Consider the following 19,547-nt stretch of genomic DNA (forward strand, 5'->3'; position numbering starts at 1 on the left):
TCTGTCTGTCAAATAAATAAAATCTTAAAAAAAAAACAACACATGAAAAGAACTTAATGTAATTAATAGTTAGGGAAATGGGAATCAAAATCATAACGAGGTACCACTTCACACCAAAACCAGATAAAGGCATTACAGTAAAGCCACAGACCAGTATCGCTCATGAACATAGATGATGCAGAAATCCTCAACAGGGGGCACCTGGGTGGCTCAGTGGGTTAAAGCCTCTTCCTTCAGCTCAGGTCGTGATCCCAGGGTCCTGGGATGGAGCCCTGCATCAGGTTCTCTGCTCAGCAGGGAGCCTGCTTCCTCCTCTCTCTGCCTGCTTCTCTGCCTATTGTGATCTGTCAAGTAAATAAATAAATTTTTTTTAAAAAATCCTCAACAAAATATTAGCAAAGCAAATCTAACTATATTTAAAAATTAAATAACCTTAACTGTACTGAGTTCAGTATTACCCTTCCAAATTCATGTCCACCTGGAACTAGCCCCCCACCCCCAGAAAGACTCTTGAGGTGCTTGACTAGTTCAGTCAGTAGAGCACGTGACTCTTGATCTCTGAGTGGTGATTTCAGGCCCCACACTGGGCATGGAGCCTACTTAACAGCAGCAACAACAACAACAACAACAACAAAAAACCTCTCACCATAAGATCCAGCAGTAGCTCTTAGTATTTACCCAAATGAGTTGAAAACTTATGTCAGTACAAAAACTTCCACAGAGTTGTTCATTGCAGCTTAATCCACAATTGCCAAAACTTTGGAGCAACAAAGATCTCCTTTAGTAGGTGAAATGAAAAGTAAACTGCGGTGTATCCAGGCAATGAATTTAAATGCATATTACAAAATGAAAAAAAGCCCATCTGGGAGACTACATACTACATGACTCCAACTATAGTACACTCTCAAAAAGATAAAACTGTGGAGCCAGTAGAGAGATCAGTGGTTGCCAGAGGTTTGGGAGTGTGAGGAAGGGAAGGACAAATGGGGAGCGCGAGGGATTTTTAGGGCTCTGAAACTATTATATGTGATACTGTAATGATGGATACATGATGTCACGCATTTTTCAAAGCCTAAAGAATGTACAACACCATGTGAGCCCTAATGTAAATATAGTCTTTAGTTAATAACAATGTGTTAGTATTTGCTCATTAATTGTAACAAATATACTACCTTAATAGTTAATATGGTAATGGAGAAAAACTGAAGGTTGAAAGGGGTTATGTGGGAACTCTTGTATTGCCATCTCGGTTTTTGTTTTTTGTGTGTGTGAACTTATAAATGGTCTAAAAATAGTATTTTTTTCCCAAGATTTTACTTCTGGGGCATCTGGGTAGCTCAGTTGTTAAGTCATTAAGTGTTTGCTCCGGTTATGATCCCAGGGTCCTGGGATGGGACCCCTCATTAGGCTCCCTGCTTAGCAGAAGGGCTGTTTCTCCCTCTCCCACTCCCCCTGCTTGCGTTTCCTCTCTTGCTGTGTCTCTCTCTGTCAAATAAATAAAATCTTTTAAAAAATAAATAAAGATTTTATTTCTTTGAGGACCGCCTGGGTGGCTCAGTTTGTTAAGTGTCTGCCTTTGGCTCAGGTCATGATCTTGGTCCTGGGATGGAGCTCCACATCAGGCTCCCTGTTCATTGAAGAGTCTGCTTCTCTCTCTGACTGTCCTCCCCACTTGTGCTCTCTTTCTCTCTCTGTCTCAAATTTTTTTAAAAAATCAAAAATTAAAAAAAAAAAAAGAGGGGCACCTGGGTGGCTCAGTGGGTTAAACCTCTGCCTTCGGTTCAGGTCATGATCTCAGGGTCCTGGGATCGAGTCCCGCATCGGGCTCTCTGCTTGGCGGGGAGCCTGCTTCTCTCTCTCTCTCTCTCTCTCTCTCTCTCTCCCTGCCACCCTCCCTACCTGTCTGCTCTCTCTCTCTATCAAATAAATAAATAATATCTTTAATTAAAGAAAAGTATAAAAAAAAAAAAAAGATTTTATTTGAGAGAAGAGAGAGTATGAGTATGGGGGAAGGGCAGAGGGAGTACATCATGATCCATGTACAAGGTCATGATCCTAGAGTCCTGGAAAGGAGCCCCCGCACCAGGTACCCTGCTCAGTGGAGAGAGTCTGCTTGTGCTTCTCCCTCTTCCTCTGCCCGTCCCCTACTTGTGCACTTGGGCATGCACACTCTTTTTCTCTCTCAAATAAAATCTTTAAAGATTGAACAAAGGGTTCTTTAAACAGTTTAAGCAGTGTTCTTTAAAATCTTAAAAAAAAGATAACTCATGAAGGTTGCAAAATTCTATGAATATAAAACCTTTGAGTTCTATACCTTAAAAGAGTGACCTTAAGGCATAGCAAACTAAAAGCAAATAAAATTGTTCAAAAAAGGAAAAAAAAAAGGCACTTCCAAACCTAAGCCTTTTAGGTACCCTTGTGATATCAGCAAAACCAGCAACTGATGCCATGGTAAAAACAGATACAAAGGCCTGATTCATTTGTCTATGCCTCCATTCTTTTGCTGATGTTGCCTGGATTTAAGGCCTTCACCTAATGTGTATGTACTTTGTCCAGCTTTTCAGTTGTAAGATTTTTCAGAAATCCTGGTCTCAAGTGTCACATCTTGCGGGCAGGCTTTAAGCTCATTCATGGTTTGATTTAATGTCTGTATTTAGATTTATATCTTTAGTCCAGCCATTCTTGAACTTTCAGTCTAAGGAACCCTTTACATTTTTAAATATTAGTGAGTTTTTATTTAAGTAGTATATATCAATATTTATCATATTAAAAGTTAAAATTGAGGAAATGTTTAATGTTTTTGAGTTTACTTTAAAATAAGAAAAGAAGTGCTGGTAAGGATGTGGAGAGAAAGGAACCATTGTGCACTGTGATGGAAATGTAAGTTGGTGCAGCCACTATGGAAAACATTTTGGAGGTTCCTCAAAAAATTAAAAACAGAACTACCATATGATTCAGCAATTCTCCTTCTGGCTGTTTACCTGAAAAAAAAAAAAAAATGAAAACGCTAACTTAAAATGGTATCTGAAGCATTATTTGCAGTAGCCAAGATGTGATGGGCCAACCTAATTGTCCATCAATGGATGAATACAGAAACTGTGGTATATATATTATAATCGAATATTACTCAGCTATTAAAAAAGAATGAAATCTTGCCATTTGCAGCAACATGGATGGACCTTGAGGGCATTGTGCTAAGTGAAATAAGTTGGGGGAAGAAAAATATCACATGAGTTTATTCATATGTATTGTCTTTTGTTTTTTTTCAAGATTTTATTTATTTATTTGACAGAGATCACAAGTAGGCAAAGAGAGAAGGAAGCAGGCTTCCTGCTGAGCAGAGAGCCTGATGCGGGACTTGATCCCAGGATCATGAGATCATGACCTGAGCCAAAGGCAGCGGCTTAACCCACTGAGCCACCCAGGTGCCCCTGTGTTGTCTTTTTTTAAAGATACATTTATTTAAGAGACAGTGCATGCACACAAGTGGGGGAGGGGGTAGAGGGGGAGAATCTTCAAGCAGCCTCCCTGCTGAACGTGGAGTCCACGTGGGACATGAAGCTTAACCAGCTTAACCAACCATGAGACATCCAGGCACCCCATACGTGTCATCTTGAAAAAAAAGTTCATTGAGAACAGATTGGAGTTGTCAGAGTTGGGGAGTGAGGAGAGTGGACAAAATGGTTGAAATGGGTCAAAAAGTACAAACTTCCAATTATAAAATTACATGAGTCATGGGGATGTAATGTTAGCAACTGTAGTTGATACTGTATGTTGTATGTTTGAAAGTTACTAACAGTAGATCTTAAAAGTTCTCATCACAAGAAGAAAATACTATAATTTATGAGGTGATGGATATTAACAAGATGGATTTTGCTGATGATTTTACAATATGTATAAATATGAAATAATTATATTGTATACCTGAAATTAGTCTCCTATGTCAACTGTACTCTAGTAAAAAATAGGATAAGTATAAACTCAGTATATGTTAATGACATGACATTTTTGTTTTTACTTTACTTATTTTTAAGTAACCTTTACGCCCAGCATGGGGCTTGAATTTCTAACCCTGAGATCAAGAGTTGCGTACCCTACTGACTGCACCAGCCAGATGCCCCAATAACATTTTTTTTTTTTGATTTTATTTATTTATTTGAGAGAGACACAGTGAGAGAGAACATGAGCGAGGAGAAGGTCAGAGAGAGAAGCAGACTCCCCTTGGAGCTGGGAGCCGGATGCGGGACTCGATCCCGGGACTCTGGGATCATGACCTGAGCCGAAGGCAGTTGTCCAACCAACTGAGCCACCCAGGCGTCCCCCCCAATAACATTTTTTTTTAAAGATTTTTATTTATTTATTTGACAGAAATCACAAGTAGGCAGAGAGGCAGGCAGAGAGAGAGGAAGGGAAGCAGGCTCCCCATTCAGCAGAAAGCCTGATGTGGGGCTTGATAACAGGACTCTGGAATCACAACCTGAGCCAAAGGCAGAGGCTTTAACCCACTGAGCCACCCAGGCGCCCAATAACAACATTTTTAATTAAAGATAACTACTACCAAAATGTTTAGTGAGAAGAGAGCCATTGGTTTACATTTTTGCAAATGGCTTTAATGTTTGGGTTAGCAAAATGCAAGTAAATATTCTATATTTAGTCTTTTGTGATGTAATGCGTCATTCACTTCTGGAAAATTCTAGTATGTAATTTATGAGAGAATTACAGTGATAAATGACAGGTAATGTAGTAGTAGTATTGTGGTATAAAAATATTTTCGACTTTATGGACTTCCTAGAATGTTCCAAGGACTGCTGGTAGAGAAAGATGGGACCCAAAAGGACACACTCTGTAGTCAGTACTGTTCATCTGAGCTCCTAGACTTATCTCCAACTCTCTGCTTGGTCTCTCTACTTTGGTGTCTCAGGGGCCACTAAAACCTAGTGTTTGAGTATGGGTGCCAGTGTTTCCTTCTACTCAAGTGTGAAAATCAAAACCCAACTACATTCGTGACACTTGACTCAGCTTTATCTTTCATGATGAGTAATCACCACATGATAAGTTCATTAGTTACTTAGCCTAAGCTTAAGAAGCTGGAACTCAGCTCTGATCAACCTTGTTGCTGCTGATGTGGTTCTGACTGTTGCTATGACTACATAGGGTTAGACCAGTTTTGCTAGTATTTGACTTTAGAGGGGGGAGGGCCAAGGAATTTCCTTTAGAATGAAAAGTTGCAGGCAGCTGTAGAATATGTGAATGTGGGTTCTTTCTGCTTTTCAGTTCCATCTTCACTTCTCTTTTCTCAGCTGAATTGGGACAAGATTGGGGTGGAGTGCTTACTCCAGCAAGTGATTATTATTTGGAGGAGTCCTCCAGACATCAGCTTGCCCTTCCTGTAACCACAATTGCCCATAGTTTGCCTGGCCTCTTTTTTTTTTTTTTTCCAATTTTTTTTATTGAGTAAAATACATATAACATAAAATATACTGTCTTAACTTTTTGATTAATACAGTTGATGGTTTTTTTTTTTTTTTAAGATTATTTATTTATTTATTTATTTATTTAACAGAGAGAGAGAGATCACAAGTAGGCAGAGAGGCAGGCAGAGAGAGGGGGGAAGCAGGCTCCCTGCCCAACAGAGAGCCCAATGTGGGGCTCAATCCCAGGACCCTGGAATCATGACCTGAGCTGAAGGCAGAGGCTTAACCCTCTGAGCCACCCAGGCACCCCCAGTTGATGGTTTTAAATGCATTTATAATGTTGTGCAGTTATCACTACCACAATCTCCATAGTTCTTTTTATCTTGTAAAACTGAAACGCCCTCTGTATCCAGACATGGAATTGCTTGATCATATGGTAAATCTTCTTTTTAATTTTTTGAAGAACTGCTGTACTGTATTCCACAGCGGCTATGCCATTTAATAATCCCACTGTGCACAGGGTTCCAGTGTCTCCACATATTGGCAATACTTGTCTTCTGTCTGTGCGTGTGTGTGTATGTGTGTATATATGTATATTTATATTTATATTGACCATCCTAGTGGGTGTGAAGTGATATATTACTGTACTTTTGATTTTGCATTTCCCTAATTCTCTCTTCAATTCTGCCCTTCTCACATATTTCGATGCTCTGTTATCAGCTGTATAAATGCTTAGAATTGTTACATTATCTTGCAGTTTTGGAACCTTTTTTATTTTTATTTTTTTTAAATTTTATTTATTTATTTGACAGAGATCACAAGTAGGCAGAGAGGCAAGCAGAGAGAGAAGAAGGGAAGCAGGCTCCCCGCTGAGCAGAGAGCCTGATGTGGGGCCTGATCCCAGGACCCCAGGATCATGACCTGAGCCCAAGGCAGGGGCTTTAATCCACTGAGCCACCCAGGTGCCCTTGGAACCTTTTTTAATGTATAATGTCCTTTGCCTTTTGTAACTATTTCTGATTTCAAGTCTATTTTGTCTGATATTAGTATAAACATCCCTAGTTTGTTTCTTTCTTTTTGGGGAGGGTGGGGTAGTGAGGGACAGAGAGAGAAGGAAAGAATAAATCTTAATTAGGCTCCACACTTAACACTGAGCCTGACAAAGGACTTGATCTTACAACCCTGGGATCAAGACTTGAACCAGAATGAAGAGTTGCATCCTTTACTGACTGAGCCACCTAGGGTCCCCCCCCCCAGTTTCTTTTTATTACTATTTGCACAGAATATCATTTTCCATTCTTTCACATTCAATCTACATGTATTTTTGGATCTAAAGTGAGTTTCTTGTAGATAGTGTATAGATGGATCATGTGGGTTTTTTTTTGTTTTTTTTGGTTTTTTTGGATCATGTGTTTTTAAATTTTTTTTTTTAAAGATTTATTTATTTGACAGAGAGAGATCACAAGCAGATGGAGAGGCAGGCAGAGAGGGAGATAGAGGGAAGCAGGCTCCCTGCTGAGCAGAGAGCCCGATGTGGGACTCGATCCCAGGACCCCGAGATCATGACCCGAGCCGAAGGCAGCAGCTCAACCCACTGAGCCACCCAGGCACCCGGGATCATGTGTTTTTAATCTGTTCTGCCAGTCTCGGTTTTTTTTTTGATTGGAGAGTTTAATTCATTTACATTTAAAGTAATTACTAGGGGCGCCTGGGTGGCTCAGTGGGTTAAGCCGCTGCCTTCACCTCAGGTCATGATCTCAGGGTCCTGGGATAGAGTCCCGCATCGGTCTCTCTGCTCAGCAGGGAGCCTGCTTCTCTCTCTCTCTCTCTCTGCCTGCCTCTCCGTCTACTTGTGATCTCTGTCAAATAAATAAAATCTTTAAAAAAAAAAATAAAGTAATTACTAATTAGGGGAGAAATTTTGTCCTTTTGCTGTTTGTTTTCTATGTATGCCTTCTAGCTTTTCTTGTCCTCCATTTACTGTATTAGTATCTTCTTTTGTGTTTAGCTCATTTTTTTGTTGTAAAATGATTACATTCCTTTCTCATTTCATTTTTTAATTGTATAATTAACATATAGCATAATGATCCAACAATCTATACATCATGCTGTGTGCATCAGATTAAGTGTGCTGTTAATCCCCTTTTACTATTTCTTTTTTTTTTTTAAAGATTTTATTTATTTATTTGACAGAGAGAAATCTCAAGTAGACGGAGAGGCAGGCAGAGAGAGAGAGAGGGAAGCAGGCTCCCTGCTGAGCAGAGAGCCCGATGCGGGACTCGATCCCAGGACCCTGAGATCATGACCCGAGCCGAAGGCAGCGGCTTAACCCACTGAGCCACCCAGGCGCCCCCCGACCTTTACTATTTCAAGGATCTTCCCCACCCACCCACCCTCTGGCAACTGACAATTTGCTGTATGTATTTAAGTGTCTGGTTTTTTGTTTGTCTCTCTTTTTTCTTTGTCCGTTTGCTTGGTTTCTTAAATTCCACTTGTGAATGAAATTATAAGGTATTCGTCTTTCTCTGACTGACTTATTTCATTTAACATAATACCATCCAAGTCTGTTCATGCTGTTGCAAACGGCAAGATCTGTTTTTGTGGCTGAGTAATAATCCAGCATGTTGGGTGTCTGTGTGTGTGTGTATACCACATTTTCTTTATCCATTCATCTGTCAGTGGACGCTTGGATTGCTTTGTATCTTGACTATTTTGCTTCCATAAACATAAGCGTCCTTATATCTTTTCAAATTAATGTTTATGCTTTCTTTGTATAAATACCCAGTAGTGCAATTACTGGATCATATTGTAATTTTATTTTCAATTTTTTGAGGAACCTCCATATTGTTTTCCACAGTGGCTGCACCACTTTGCATTCTCACCAGCAGTACATGAGAGTTCCTTTTTCTCCACATCTTTACCAACACTTGTTATTTTTTGGGTTTTTGTTTTTATCTATTCTGACTGGTGTGAGGTAATATCTCATTGTATTTTTTTTCTTTTTCTTTTTCTTTTTTTTTAAAGATTTTATTTATTTATTTGACAGACAGAGATCACAAGTAGGCAGAGAGGCAGGCAGAGAGAGAGGGGGAAGCAGGCTCTCCGCGGAGCAGAGAGCCCGATGTGGGGCTCGATCCCAGGACGCTGGGATCATGACCTGAGCCGAAGGCAGAGGCTTTAACCCGCTGAGCCACCCAGGCGCCCCTATCTCATTGTATTTTTGATTTGCATTTCCTTGATGAATAGTGATGTCGAGCATCATTTCATGTGTCCAGTGGCCATCTAAACGTCTTTTCTGGAAAAATGTCTATTCAGATCCTCTGCCCATTTTTTTTTCCCCAGATTTTAAGTTGGCTCCATGCCCAGTGTGGGGAGTGAACTCATGACCTTGAGATCAAGAGTCATATGCTCTACTAGCTGAGCCAGCCAGGCACCCCCATCTGCCCATTTTTTAAAACTGGACGATTTGTTTTTTAGTGTTGTTTTATAAATTCTTTATATATTTTGGATTTTAACCCCTTATTGGATATATCATTTACCAGTACTTTCTCCCATTCAGCAGGTTGCCTTTTTGTTTTGTTGATGATTTCCCTCACTGTGCAAAGGCTTTTTATTTTGCTATAGTTCCAGTAGTTTAATTTTCCTTTTGTTTCCCATACCTGAGGAGACCTATCTAGAAAAATATGGGTGATGTTAAAGAACTTAATACAAATTTCTTTATCTCACATCTTCTTTATCCATTCATCAGTTGATGACACTTGGGCTGCTTACTATATCTTGGCCGTTGTAAATAATGCTGCTGTAAACATAGGGGTGCATGTATCCCTTTGAATTGGTGTTTTTGTATTTTTTGAGTAAGTACCTAGTAGTGCAGTTGCTGGATTGTAGGGTAGTTCTATTTTTAACTTTTTTGAGGAAGCTCCATACTGTTTTCCACAGTGATTGCACCAGTTTGCATTCCCATCAGACAGTGCACAAAGGTTCCTTTTTCTCCACCTCTCTACCATCTATTTCTTCTGTTGTTGATTTTAGTCAGTCTGCCAGGCGTGAGGTGATATCTCATTACAGTTTTGATTTACATTTCCCTGATGATAAGTAATGTTGAGCATCTTTTCATGGATTTGTTAGCCATTTGTATGTCTTTTTTTTTTTTTTAGGATTTTTTAAATTTTTACTTATTTGAGAGAGAGAGAGGAGAGCACAAACTGGGGAGTGGCAGGCAGACACAGAGGGAGAAGCAGGCTCCCCACTGTGCAGGGAGCCAGACTTGGGGCTCAGTCCCACAACTCTGGGATCATGATCCAAGCCAAAGGCAGACGCTTAACCAGCTGAGTCACCCAGGATCCCAGCCATCTGTATGTCTTCTTTGGAAAAATGCCTGTTCATATATTCTGCCCATTTTTAATGGATTATTTTGGGGTGTTGAGTATTACAAGTCCTTTATATATTTGGATACTAACTCTTTATTGAATATGTCATTTGCAAATATCCCCTCCCATTTCATAGTTTCCTGTTTAGTGTTTTTTTTTTTTAATTTTATTTATTTGACAGGCAGAGATCACAAGTAGGCAGAGAGGCAGGGAGAGAGAGGAGAAAGCAGGCTCCCCGCTGAGCAGAAAGCCGGATGTGAGACTCAATCCCAGGACCCTGGGATCACGACCTGAGCCAAAGCCAGAGGCTTTAACCCACTGAGCCACCCAGGTGCCCCTCCTGTTTAGTTTTGTTGATTGTTTCCTTCACGGTGCAGAAGCCTTTTATTTTGATACAGTCCCGATAGTTTATTTTTGCTTTTGTTTCCTTTGTGTCAGGAGACATAATCTAGAAAAATATTGCTACGGTTGATGTCAGAGATATTACTGCATGTGCTTTTTTATAGGACTTTTATGGTTTTAGGTCTCACATTTAGGTATTTAATCCATTTCAAGTTTATTTTTGTGTATGTGTGAGAAAGTGGTCTAGTGTCTTTCTTTTGCATGTTGCTGTCCAGTTTTCCCAACACCATTTGTTGAAGAGACTGTCCTTTTCCTATTGGATATTCTTTCCTGCTTTGTCAAGGGTTAATGGCTATATATAGTTATAGGTTTATTTCTGGGTTTTGTTTTCCGTTCTATTGATCTGTATGTCTATTTTTGTTTCTGTACCGTACTGCTCTGATTACTACAATTGTCTGGAATCGTGATGCCTCCAGCTTTGCTTTGCTTTTTCAAGGTTTCTTTGGCTATCCAGGTTCTATCGTGGTTCCGTACAATTTTTCAGGATTGTCCTGGCTCTGTGAATAATGCTATTGGTATTTTGATAGAGACTGTGCTAAATGTATAGATTTTTTTGGCTAGTATAGACCTTTTATAACAATATTTGTTCTTCATACCCATGAACGTGGAATGTCTTTCCATTCCCCTACTATTGTTGTATTATTGTCAGCTTTTTCCTTTATGTCTGTTAATAGTTGCTTTATGCATTTAGGTGCTCCCATGTTGGGTGCACAACTATTTACAATTGTTATATCCTCTCCTCGGATTGTTCCCTTTATCATTATGTAGTGTCCTTTGTCTCTTGCTACAGTCTTTATTTTATTTTATTTAAAGATTTTATTTATTTGACAGACAGAGATCACAAGCAGGCAGAGAGGCAGGCAGAGAGGCAGGTAGAGAGAGAGGAAGGGAAGTAGGCTCCCAGCTGAGCAGTGGACTCAGTGCTGAGTCTGGTGGGCCCAGTCTCACTACCCTGAGATCATGACCTTAACTGAAACCAACTGAGCCACCTAGGTGCCCCTACTTGTTTTATGGTTGTTCTAATAGTTTTTCTCTGTTCCTTTCTTTTCTTGCTCTTTTGCCTTATGGTTTGATGGCCTTCTTCAGTGATATGCCTGGATTCCATTTTCTTTATTTTTTGTGTATCTATTTGTCGTTGCTGTTAGGTTCGTATATAATATCTTATGGGTTGCTTAGGTTTGAACTCATTAAAAAAGCACTAAATTTTTATCCCCCCCCCAACCACAGTGTATGTATAGGTTGTCTTAATTTTATTTCGTGACTCCTTTGGCTGATATTTATAGGTATAATTGATTTTATTGCTTTTGTGCTTTAACTTCTATACAGGTTTTATAAGTGCTTACTCTATTTGTGTTATATGTTTGCATTTATCTTTGAATTTTTTTCCTTTCATAATACTCTTTTTTAAAAAGATTTTATTTATTTATTGAGAGAAGGAGTGAGAGCATGAGAAGGGAGAAGCAGACTCCCCAAGGAGCTGGGAGCCTGATGTGGGATTCGATCCTAGAACTCCAGGATCATTACCTGAGCTGAAGGCAGTGGCTTAACCAACTGAGCCACCCAGGCATCCCCTTTTCATAATACTCTTAATGCTCTTATGACCTTTTCTGTTCACTCAAAGAATTTCATTTAATGTTTCTTATAAGGTTTGTCTAATGGTGATGAACTTCTTTAAGTTTCTTTTCATCTGTGAAACTCTTTATCTCTCCTATTTTGTTTTTTTTTTGTTTGTTTGTTTTTTGTTTGTTTTTGTTTTGATTTTTAAAGATTTTATTTATTTATTTGACAGAGAGAAATCACAAGTAGACAGGCAGGCAGAGAGAGAGAAAGGGAAGCAGGCTCCCTGCTGAGCAGAGAGCCCGATGCGGGACTCGATCCCAGGACCCCGAGATCATGACCCGAGCCGAAGGCAGCGGCTTAACCCCCTGAGCCACCCAGGTGCCCCTATCTCTCCTATTTTGAATGATAACCTTGCTGGGTAGAGTATTCTTGTATGGAGATCTTTTCCTTTCAGTAATTTGAATATCTCACATCACTCTCTTCTGGTCTGCAATGTTTCTGCTGAAAAATCAGCTGATGGGGTTTACATGTCCACACTAAGATATGGACCTCCTTGAGTTGACTTTGTTGGGGGTGCCCTCATTTCCTTTTATGTATGTTTAGTAGCTATTTTCTATGTGGTTAGTATGGGGATTACATTTAACTTCCTAAAGTTCTAACACTCTTAATTTGAATGTATAGTAGTTTAACTTCAATAACATATTAAAAGCTCTGCTCCTTGCAGGTCTGTCTCTAGCTCTTTATATATAAGTATAGATAGATAAAAAATATATCTAAAATTTATTATATATTTTGACATTTGATGTCAAAAAGTATAGGTATCTTTATTTATAAATAAATAAATATGCCCCAAAACGTAGACTGATAATCCTTTTAGATACATTTGTGTTTAAATTTTGTAAAAAACAAGATTTAGAGTTATAAACCAAAGGTAAATGGCACTAGGTTGTAGACTAATGCTTCTTTTTTAAATTACTAGTCTTACGAATACTGTAGAAAAATTTAAAATGTAGTACCAACCATCATTACAATAATACTTAACCTTTATTGAAATCTTTATTTCTTCGCACAGCTACACATTACTATTAGGTATTCTTCTATTTCATCCTCTAGGACTCTTTGAGCATTTCTTGCATGGCACGTCTTCAAGTTTGCTGTTTTCTTTTGCCTATTCAGATCTGCATTTGAATCTGTCTAGGGAATTTTCATTTCATTTATTGTACTTTCCAACTCTAGAAGTTATTTTTCATTACTTTTTAGGTGTTCTTTTCATTAATATTTCCACTTTTTTTTTACTTTGTTCACATCTCCCTTTGGTTCTTTGAGCATCTTTAAAACCATTGTTTTGGGCGCCTGGGTGGCTCAGTGGGTTAAGCCGCTGCCTTCGGCTCAGGTCATGATCTCAGGGTCCTCATGATCTCAGGGTCCTGGGATCGAGTCCCGCATCGGGCTTTCTGCTCAGCAGGGAGTCTGCTTCCCTCTCTCTCTCTCTGCCTGCCTCTCAGTCTACTTGTGATTTCTCTCTGTCAAATAAATAAATAAAATCTTAAAAAAAAAAAAAATAAAACCATTGTTTTAAGGTCTTTGGTCAGCATAACTGCTGGTCTTTGTCAGCAACGGTTTCTGTTGATTTAATGTTTTCCTTTAGGCGTACTTTCCTCTTTCTTTTTTTGCCTGTGAGTTTTGTTGAAAACTGGACATTTGAATCTAATGTTGTAACTTTGGAAATCAGATTCTTCCCCTTCTTCAAGGCTCTGCTGGTTTTTGTTAGTTTTCTTTTTTTTTATTGCTATAGGTTATGACTGTGCTGAAACTTAAGGTCTTTTAAGTTCTTTTTTGCACATTTCTGTGTCTGGACATGCATTGTCACTTCCTGATTATTTACATATATGCAGTTGTTTTTGAATGTCTAGTTTCAGTGTTTGACCCCCCAAAGAGGAGAAAGAGCAAAATGAATGGCACTTACCCATTAAAGCCTCTGGAAGTCACTTTTTTTAAATTTCTTTTTAAGATTTTATTTATTTATTTGACAGAGATCACTAGACAGAGAGAGAGAGGAGGAAGCAGGCTCCCTGCTGAGCAGAGAGTCTGATGTGGGGCTTGATCCCAGGACCCTGAGATTATGACCTGAGCTAAAGGCAGAGGCTTTAACCCACTGAGCCACCCAGGCACCCCATGGAAGTCACTTGTGCTGGAGAGATAGATGTAGCAAGAATGGCTGCCTGCCTCTTCGCATGCACATGATCAGAAGCAGCAATCAGGGGCGCCTGGGTGGCTCAGTGGGTTGAGCCGCTGCCTTCGGCTCAGGTCATGATCTCAGGGTCCTGGGATCGAGTCCCGCATCCAGCTCTCTGCTCAGCAGGGAGCCTGCTTCCCTTCCTCTCTCTCTGCCTGCCTCTCCATCTACTTGTGATTTCTCTCTGTCAAATAAATAAATAAAATCTTTAAAAAAAAAAAAAAAAAAAAAGCAGCAATCAGAGCACAGATCCTGGGATTGAAAGGATAGTGCCCTGAAGCGTGGGTGAGCATGGGGATAGGGCTGCTTTTTTTTTTTTTTTAAAGATTTTATTTATTTATTTATTTTATTTGTCAGAGAAAGAGAGAGAGCACAAGCAGGCAGAGTGGCAGGCAGAGGCAGAGAGAGGGGGAAGCAGGCTCCCCGCTGAGCAAGGAGCCCATCGCAGGACGGGATCCCAGCACCCTGGGATCATGATGACCCCAGCCAAAGGCAGCAGCTTAGCCAATTGAGCCATCCAGGCATCCTGATAGGGCTGCTTTTATACTGAGAGTAAGAAATAACCTGCACTTCACTGTCCCAAGTCTTCCTGAGAAGTTGCAAGCCTTCAATGAATTCTATCTAGAGTTCCAAAACCGTTTACAGCAGGTGGATTCTGCTAGTGCATTTGTTAAGGAGGGGTGGGGGAAGACAAATTCCTTATCCTTCCTCCTCCACCACCTCCCAAGAATCCTGTCAATCTGGTCTGTTTTGGATAACAATTTCTCCAGCCTCCGGCCTCCTCTTCCTGCTACCCATACTCATTCTTGGCATTTGTCTCTCGGATCTTTTAGAGATTCACTGCTCATCTTTGAAGGCTCCTCTTTGTTCAAGTCAGTTTATCAAGGCTTTCTTGCATCTGCTGGTTTTTGATAGTCCCATATGGAAGGGTGTTTTTTTTTTTTTTTTTAGGATTTTATTTATTTGTTTGTTTATTTTAGGAGAGACTGTGTGCACACCTGTGCAAGCAGGGGGAGAAGCCAAGGGAGAAAGAACCCTAAGGACTTCAAGCTGAGTATGGAGCCCAGTGTGGGTCTCAATCCTACAGCTACAAGATCATGACCCTAGCCGAAACCGAGGGTCAAACACTTAACTGACTGAGCCACCCAGGCATCCCTGGGAGTGTGATTTTTATAGTTTGATTTCTTTGTGTGGTACCGTAAGAATGAAGGTTTTTGGTGTCTTTTGACATTCTGAACTTGAAGTGTTCTAGTCCTAATACCCATTCTTAATCATCTTTGATCTTTTTTTACTTTTTAATTTTTTTTAAGATTGTATTTATTTATTTGAGAGAGAAAGAGAGAACTATTGAGAGATAACCTGAGCGGGGGAGGAGAAGCAGGCTCCCTGCTGAGCATGGAGCCTGATGCAGGGCTTGATCCCAGGACCCTGGGATCATGACCTACGCCAAAGGCAGATGCTTAACCAACTGAGCCACCCAGGCTCCCGATCTGTTTTTTCAGATGGTCGCCTGAGTAGTTTTTCAAATGTGTAACTGATCATATAGTTGTCTCTAGTAATTTTCTTACCCTTTCTCCAGCTGTAATCTAGGCCTTTGCTTATGTTTTACCTGGAATCCTTTTATCCTTCTCTGCTGTCTCAATTGTTTCCTGATTTTTCATTACACCTTTTACTGAGGCATAATGATCATTTTTCTCTCTCCAGATGACACATGTTTTATGCTTTTCTATTCTTACAGTGTTTTGCTTACACCTTTATAATGTTATTTATAATTTGTCACTAGCATTTACTTTATATATCTGTCTCCCCAGTTTTACTTTGGGTTCCATGAATATTTGGGTTGTATCAAAGTAATTTTTTAATTTTCTGAGACAAGCACAATTGCTTTATTTAGTGGCTTTGAGTGCTCTATGAATGAATGAATGGGATCAAGCCCTGCCTGCACTGGGCTCCCCTCTCAGCAGGAAGCCTGTTTCTCCCTCTGCCCCTGCCTGCTGCTCATCCTGCTTGTGCTCTCTATCAAATAAATAAATTAAATCTTTTTAAAAAAACCTGATTTGTCTTATGTCCTGATCCTTGTCTAGACCATAATCATCATTTATAGAATGAGGAGACTGGATTAGATGACCTAGAAAAGTTACCATTGTTAACTATTATTATTAGGCTTTTAAGCTCCTTGATAACAGGAATCATGTCTTTTCACTTCTACTGGCAGCTTATATAGGGCCAAGTATAATATCTCACACTCAGTGGTTAGCAAATTTTAAAGAAAGAGGTGATATCAATGAATACTTCAGATGAATTTGTTTCTATTTTTCACTCCATTGATCTCATTATGTCCCTTCTTTGTGCTTCGAATACCTGTGTTTCCCTGACCTAGCTGGTTCTCAACAGCTTTTAAAAATAAATGTAGTTGGCCATTGAGTAACACAGGGGTTAGGGGCATCAACCCCCTCCATCATGCAGTCAAAATTCTGTGTATAACTTTTGACTTCTCAGAAACTTAACTACTAATAGCCTGCTATTGACCAGAAGCCTTACCAATAACATAAACAGTAGATTTAACACATGTTTTGTGTGTTAAATGTATCACATGCCGTAATCTTACAACAAAGTAAGCTAGAGAGAAGAAAATGTTAAAATCATAAGGAAGAGAAAATGCACTTAAAATACTGCACTGTATTGGAAAAAATTAATGTATAAGTGGACCCACACAGTTCAAACTTGTGTTGCTCAAGAGTCAACCAAATATACTTTTTACTTTATCTCTCTTAACAACCCTGACAAGGTAAAGTCCATTTTTCAACTGAGGAAACAGTGTTCAAGATCATAGCCAAGGGACAGTAGAATCAGACTCAGTCCCAGATCTCCTGACCCCAGATCCAGTGTCCTTCCTCTGTGTTTCCTTACCTGTGAATTGAGAGTTTTTTCCTGATACCTGGGGTATCCACCTTTTAACACTGTGTATCAGTAAAAGGTCTTTGAGAAGTTACAGAAATGTGTTAACTTTAGCAAAATGGGAATTAGCTGATAAAATTACAGAGAGTCTCAGGACGGCTGAGAAGGTTTAGCATCAAGCTGGGAAATGGACAGGAGCCAGGGTAGCTCCAAAGGTTCCAGAAGCAAGGACCTAAAGAGATACCACCACAAAGGGTCCAAAATCCAAGCAGTTTTCTTCTTCTTTTTTTATTTTAAAGATTTATTTATTTATTTGTCAGAGAGAGCAAGCGTGAGCACGAGCAGAGGGAGCAGCAGGCAAAGGGAGAAGCAGACTCCCCACTGAGCAGGGAGCCCCATGTGAGACTTGATCCGAAGAGCTTGGGATTGTGACCTGAGCTGAAGGCAGAAGCTTAATCGACTGAACCACCCAGGAGTCCCCCAAGTGATTTTCATTCTCTGCTCAAGATTCCGAGCAAGGAGGAACGTAGTGTTGATGTGACTTGAGTCATCTTTATGTCCTTTGGTTAGTGGTTCTCAGCTGGGGGCAGTGGCAGTGTCTAGAGGCATTTTTAGTTAAAACTGGGGGCAATTGCTCTTGGCACCTAATGGGTAGAGGCCAGGAATGCTAAATATCCTGTAGTGTCAGCCCCTGCAAAACAAAATTATCTAGCCCCGTCACATCAGGAGTGCTGAAAAACCTTGGATAAGGGGAATGCACCTGGATTAATAGTCCTCCCAGACTTATCCTTTTGGGGGTAAGAGAAAACTGAATGTTCTTACCAAAAAAGGTAGAATAGATGCTGGACAGCCAAAGATAACACACGAAAAAAGTAGTACAAACTGGAGCACTAATGTCAGTTTTGGACTGTCAAGATGAGTACACATTTGTAAATGAAATACTTGAGGTGTTGTTAGAAAGAAAGAGACACTTATAAAATATTTGAAGTTCTAAACTTAAATTCCAGAAATATTCTAAATGGTTACATTTAAAAAGTATTCTTTGAATTGAACTTAAAAAGAGTAATGTATAAAGAATGAATAGTGTTAAGAAAAAAGAATGTATAGTCTGTGTGTATATTTAGGTTTGTTTTGTTTTGTTTTTTTAAGATTTTTATTTATTTATTTGAGAGAGAGACAGAGAGAGCACGAGAGGCGAGAAGGTCAAAGGGAGAAGCAGACTCCCCATGGAGCTGGGAGCCCGATGCGGGACTCGATCCCGGAACTCCGGGACCGTGACCTGAGCCAAAGGCAGTTGCTTAACCAACTGAGCCACCCAGGCGCCCCAGTAATTTAGGTTTTTGAGGGGAATTGTGAATAACCTATACCATGCGATTAGAATCGAACTGCCACTTACTGTGAGTCAAACTAAAGCACTTTTCAGGGAACTTCTAGTTTAAAATAGAACAGCTTATTCTCTTGAACCATTGAAATCAAATCCAGCTAGAACATAATTATATTCTCTAATGGGAAGCACATTATTTTTCAAACTGATTCAAGCCAGCATCCAAATTTGATTTGGATCCATAAATAACTTACCATGACTTTTTGCTAACTAATTACTTAAAGTAAAAATGTTTAATGTTATACCTTTATGTTTAATGTTATCCTTTAGGATAATATTTAGTAAAGGACCTTTTCACTAATTAGCAACTTCAGATGTTACTTACATACAAAAAATGTGAAAATGGTAGATTTGTAGGATGTGCAGTCATATGTGCATTTCTCTACCTTGTTCTTTGCCTAGACAGTAATTCATGTTAAATCCAAATCATAGGAAGATTGATTCACCCCATAATTTTCCTACCATTCCTTTTAACTTTGAGTATGTGCCATAGTATGTGACGCATCACTGGCTTATTTTTGCTTTCATATTTTATAACACCTTCTTTGTACCAGGTCTGTTTTACTACCCTCAGGAAGTCTAGAAGTGACTAGAATCTTTTCTCCTTTCCCTTCTGATATGGTGGTTTGGTCCCTCCATCAGAGGGATCTGCTGCCAGATCTCCAGGCTGTGTACTGAGTGAGCCTCTTCCTGCCTGCGGTCATTAACCCCAGACCCCACAGTTCACCTCAGCGTGGTGTCCATTGCAGGTGAATCACTGTCTCCCAGAGAAGATCGTGGTGTACCGTGATGGAGTGTCTGATGGCCAACTGAAGACAGTTGCCAACTACGAGATTCCTCAGCTACAGAAGTGTTTTGAAGCTTTTGAGAATTACCAGCCCAAGATGGTAGTATTTGTAGTTCAGAAGAAAATCAGCACTAATCTGTACCTGGCTGCTACTGAGCACTTTGTGACTCCCTCCCCTGGGACTGTGGTAGATCATACCATAACAAGCTGTGAGTGGTAAGTGGGGGAAAACATTATATTTCAATGAAAGTAGGTGTTAAGAGTTATCTGTTCCCTAGGTATTGGAATGGGGAGGTTGCCTAGAGAGATATGGAATGGAATCCTCAGAGATTTTGCTATTATAAAATACTTTCAAAAGGATTAAAAAGAAAACAACAATAAAGCTTTTACCTCTTAAATATAAATATTCAGTATTTATAAAGTAGTTATTTATAAATATACTTTTATATACTTTTTTATATATAAAATAGATGTATATAGAATATAAATATATTTA

At 39.5% G+C, this 19,547-nt stretch overlaps 1 protein-coding gene across 2 annotated transcripts in view; it reads left to right on the forward strand.

Moving 5' to 3' along the window:
• PIWIL2 (piwi like RNA-mediated gene silencing 2) overlaps positions 1 to 19,547 on the forward strand; it is a 73,562-nt gene that overhangs the window by 51,170 nt on the left and 2,845 nt on the right. For both annotated transcript variants that reach the window (XM_059393027.1, XM_059393038.1), the window contains exon 20: positions 19,014 to 19,267. In XM_059393027.1, coding sequence (XP_059249010.1) covers positions 19,014 to 19,267 — 254 coding nt within the window. The remainder of the gene's footprint in view (positions 1 to 19,013; positions 19,268 to 19,547) is intronic.

The sequence above is a fragment of the Mustela nigripes genome, chromosome 1, assembly GCF_022355385.1.
Source record: "Mustela nigripes isolate SB6536 chromosome 1, MUSNIG.SB6536, whole genome shotgun sequence".
Classification (NCBI taxonomy): domain Eukaryota; kingdom Metazoa; phylum Chordata; class Mammalia; order Carnivora; family Mustelidae; genus Mustela; species Mustela nigripes.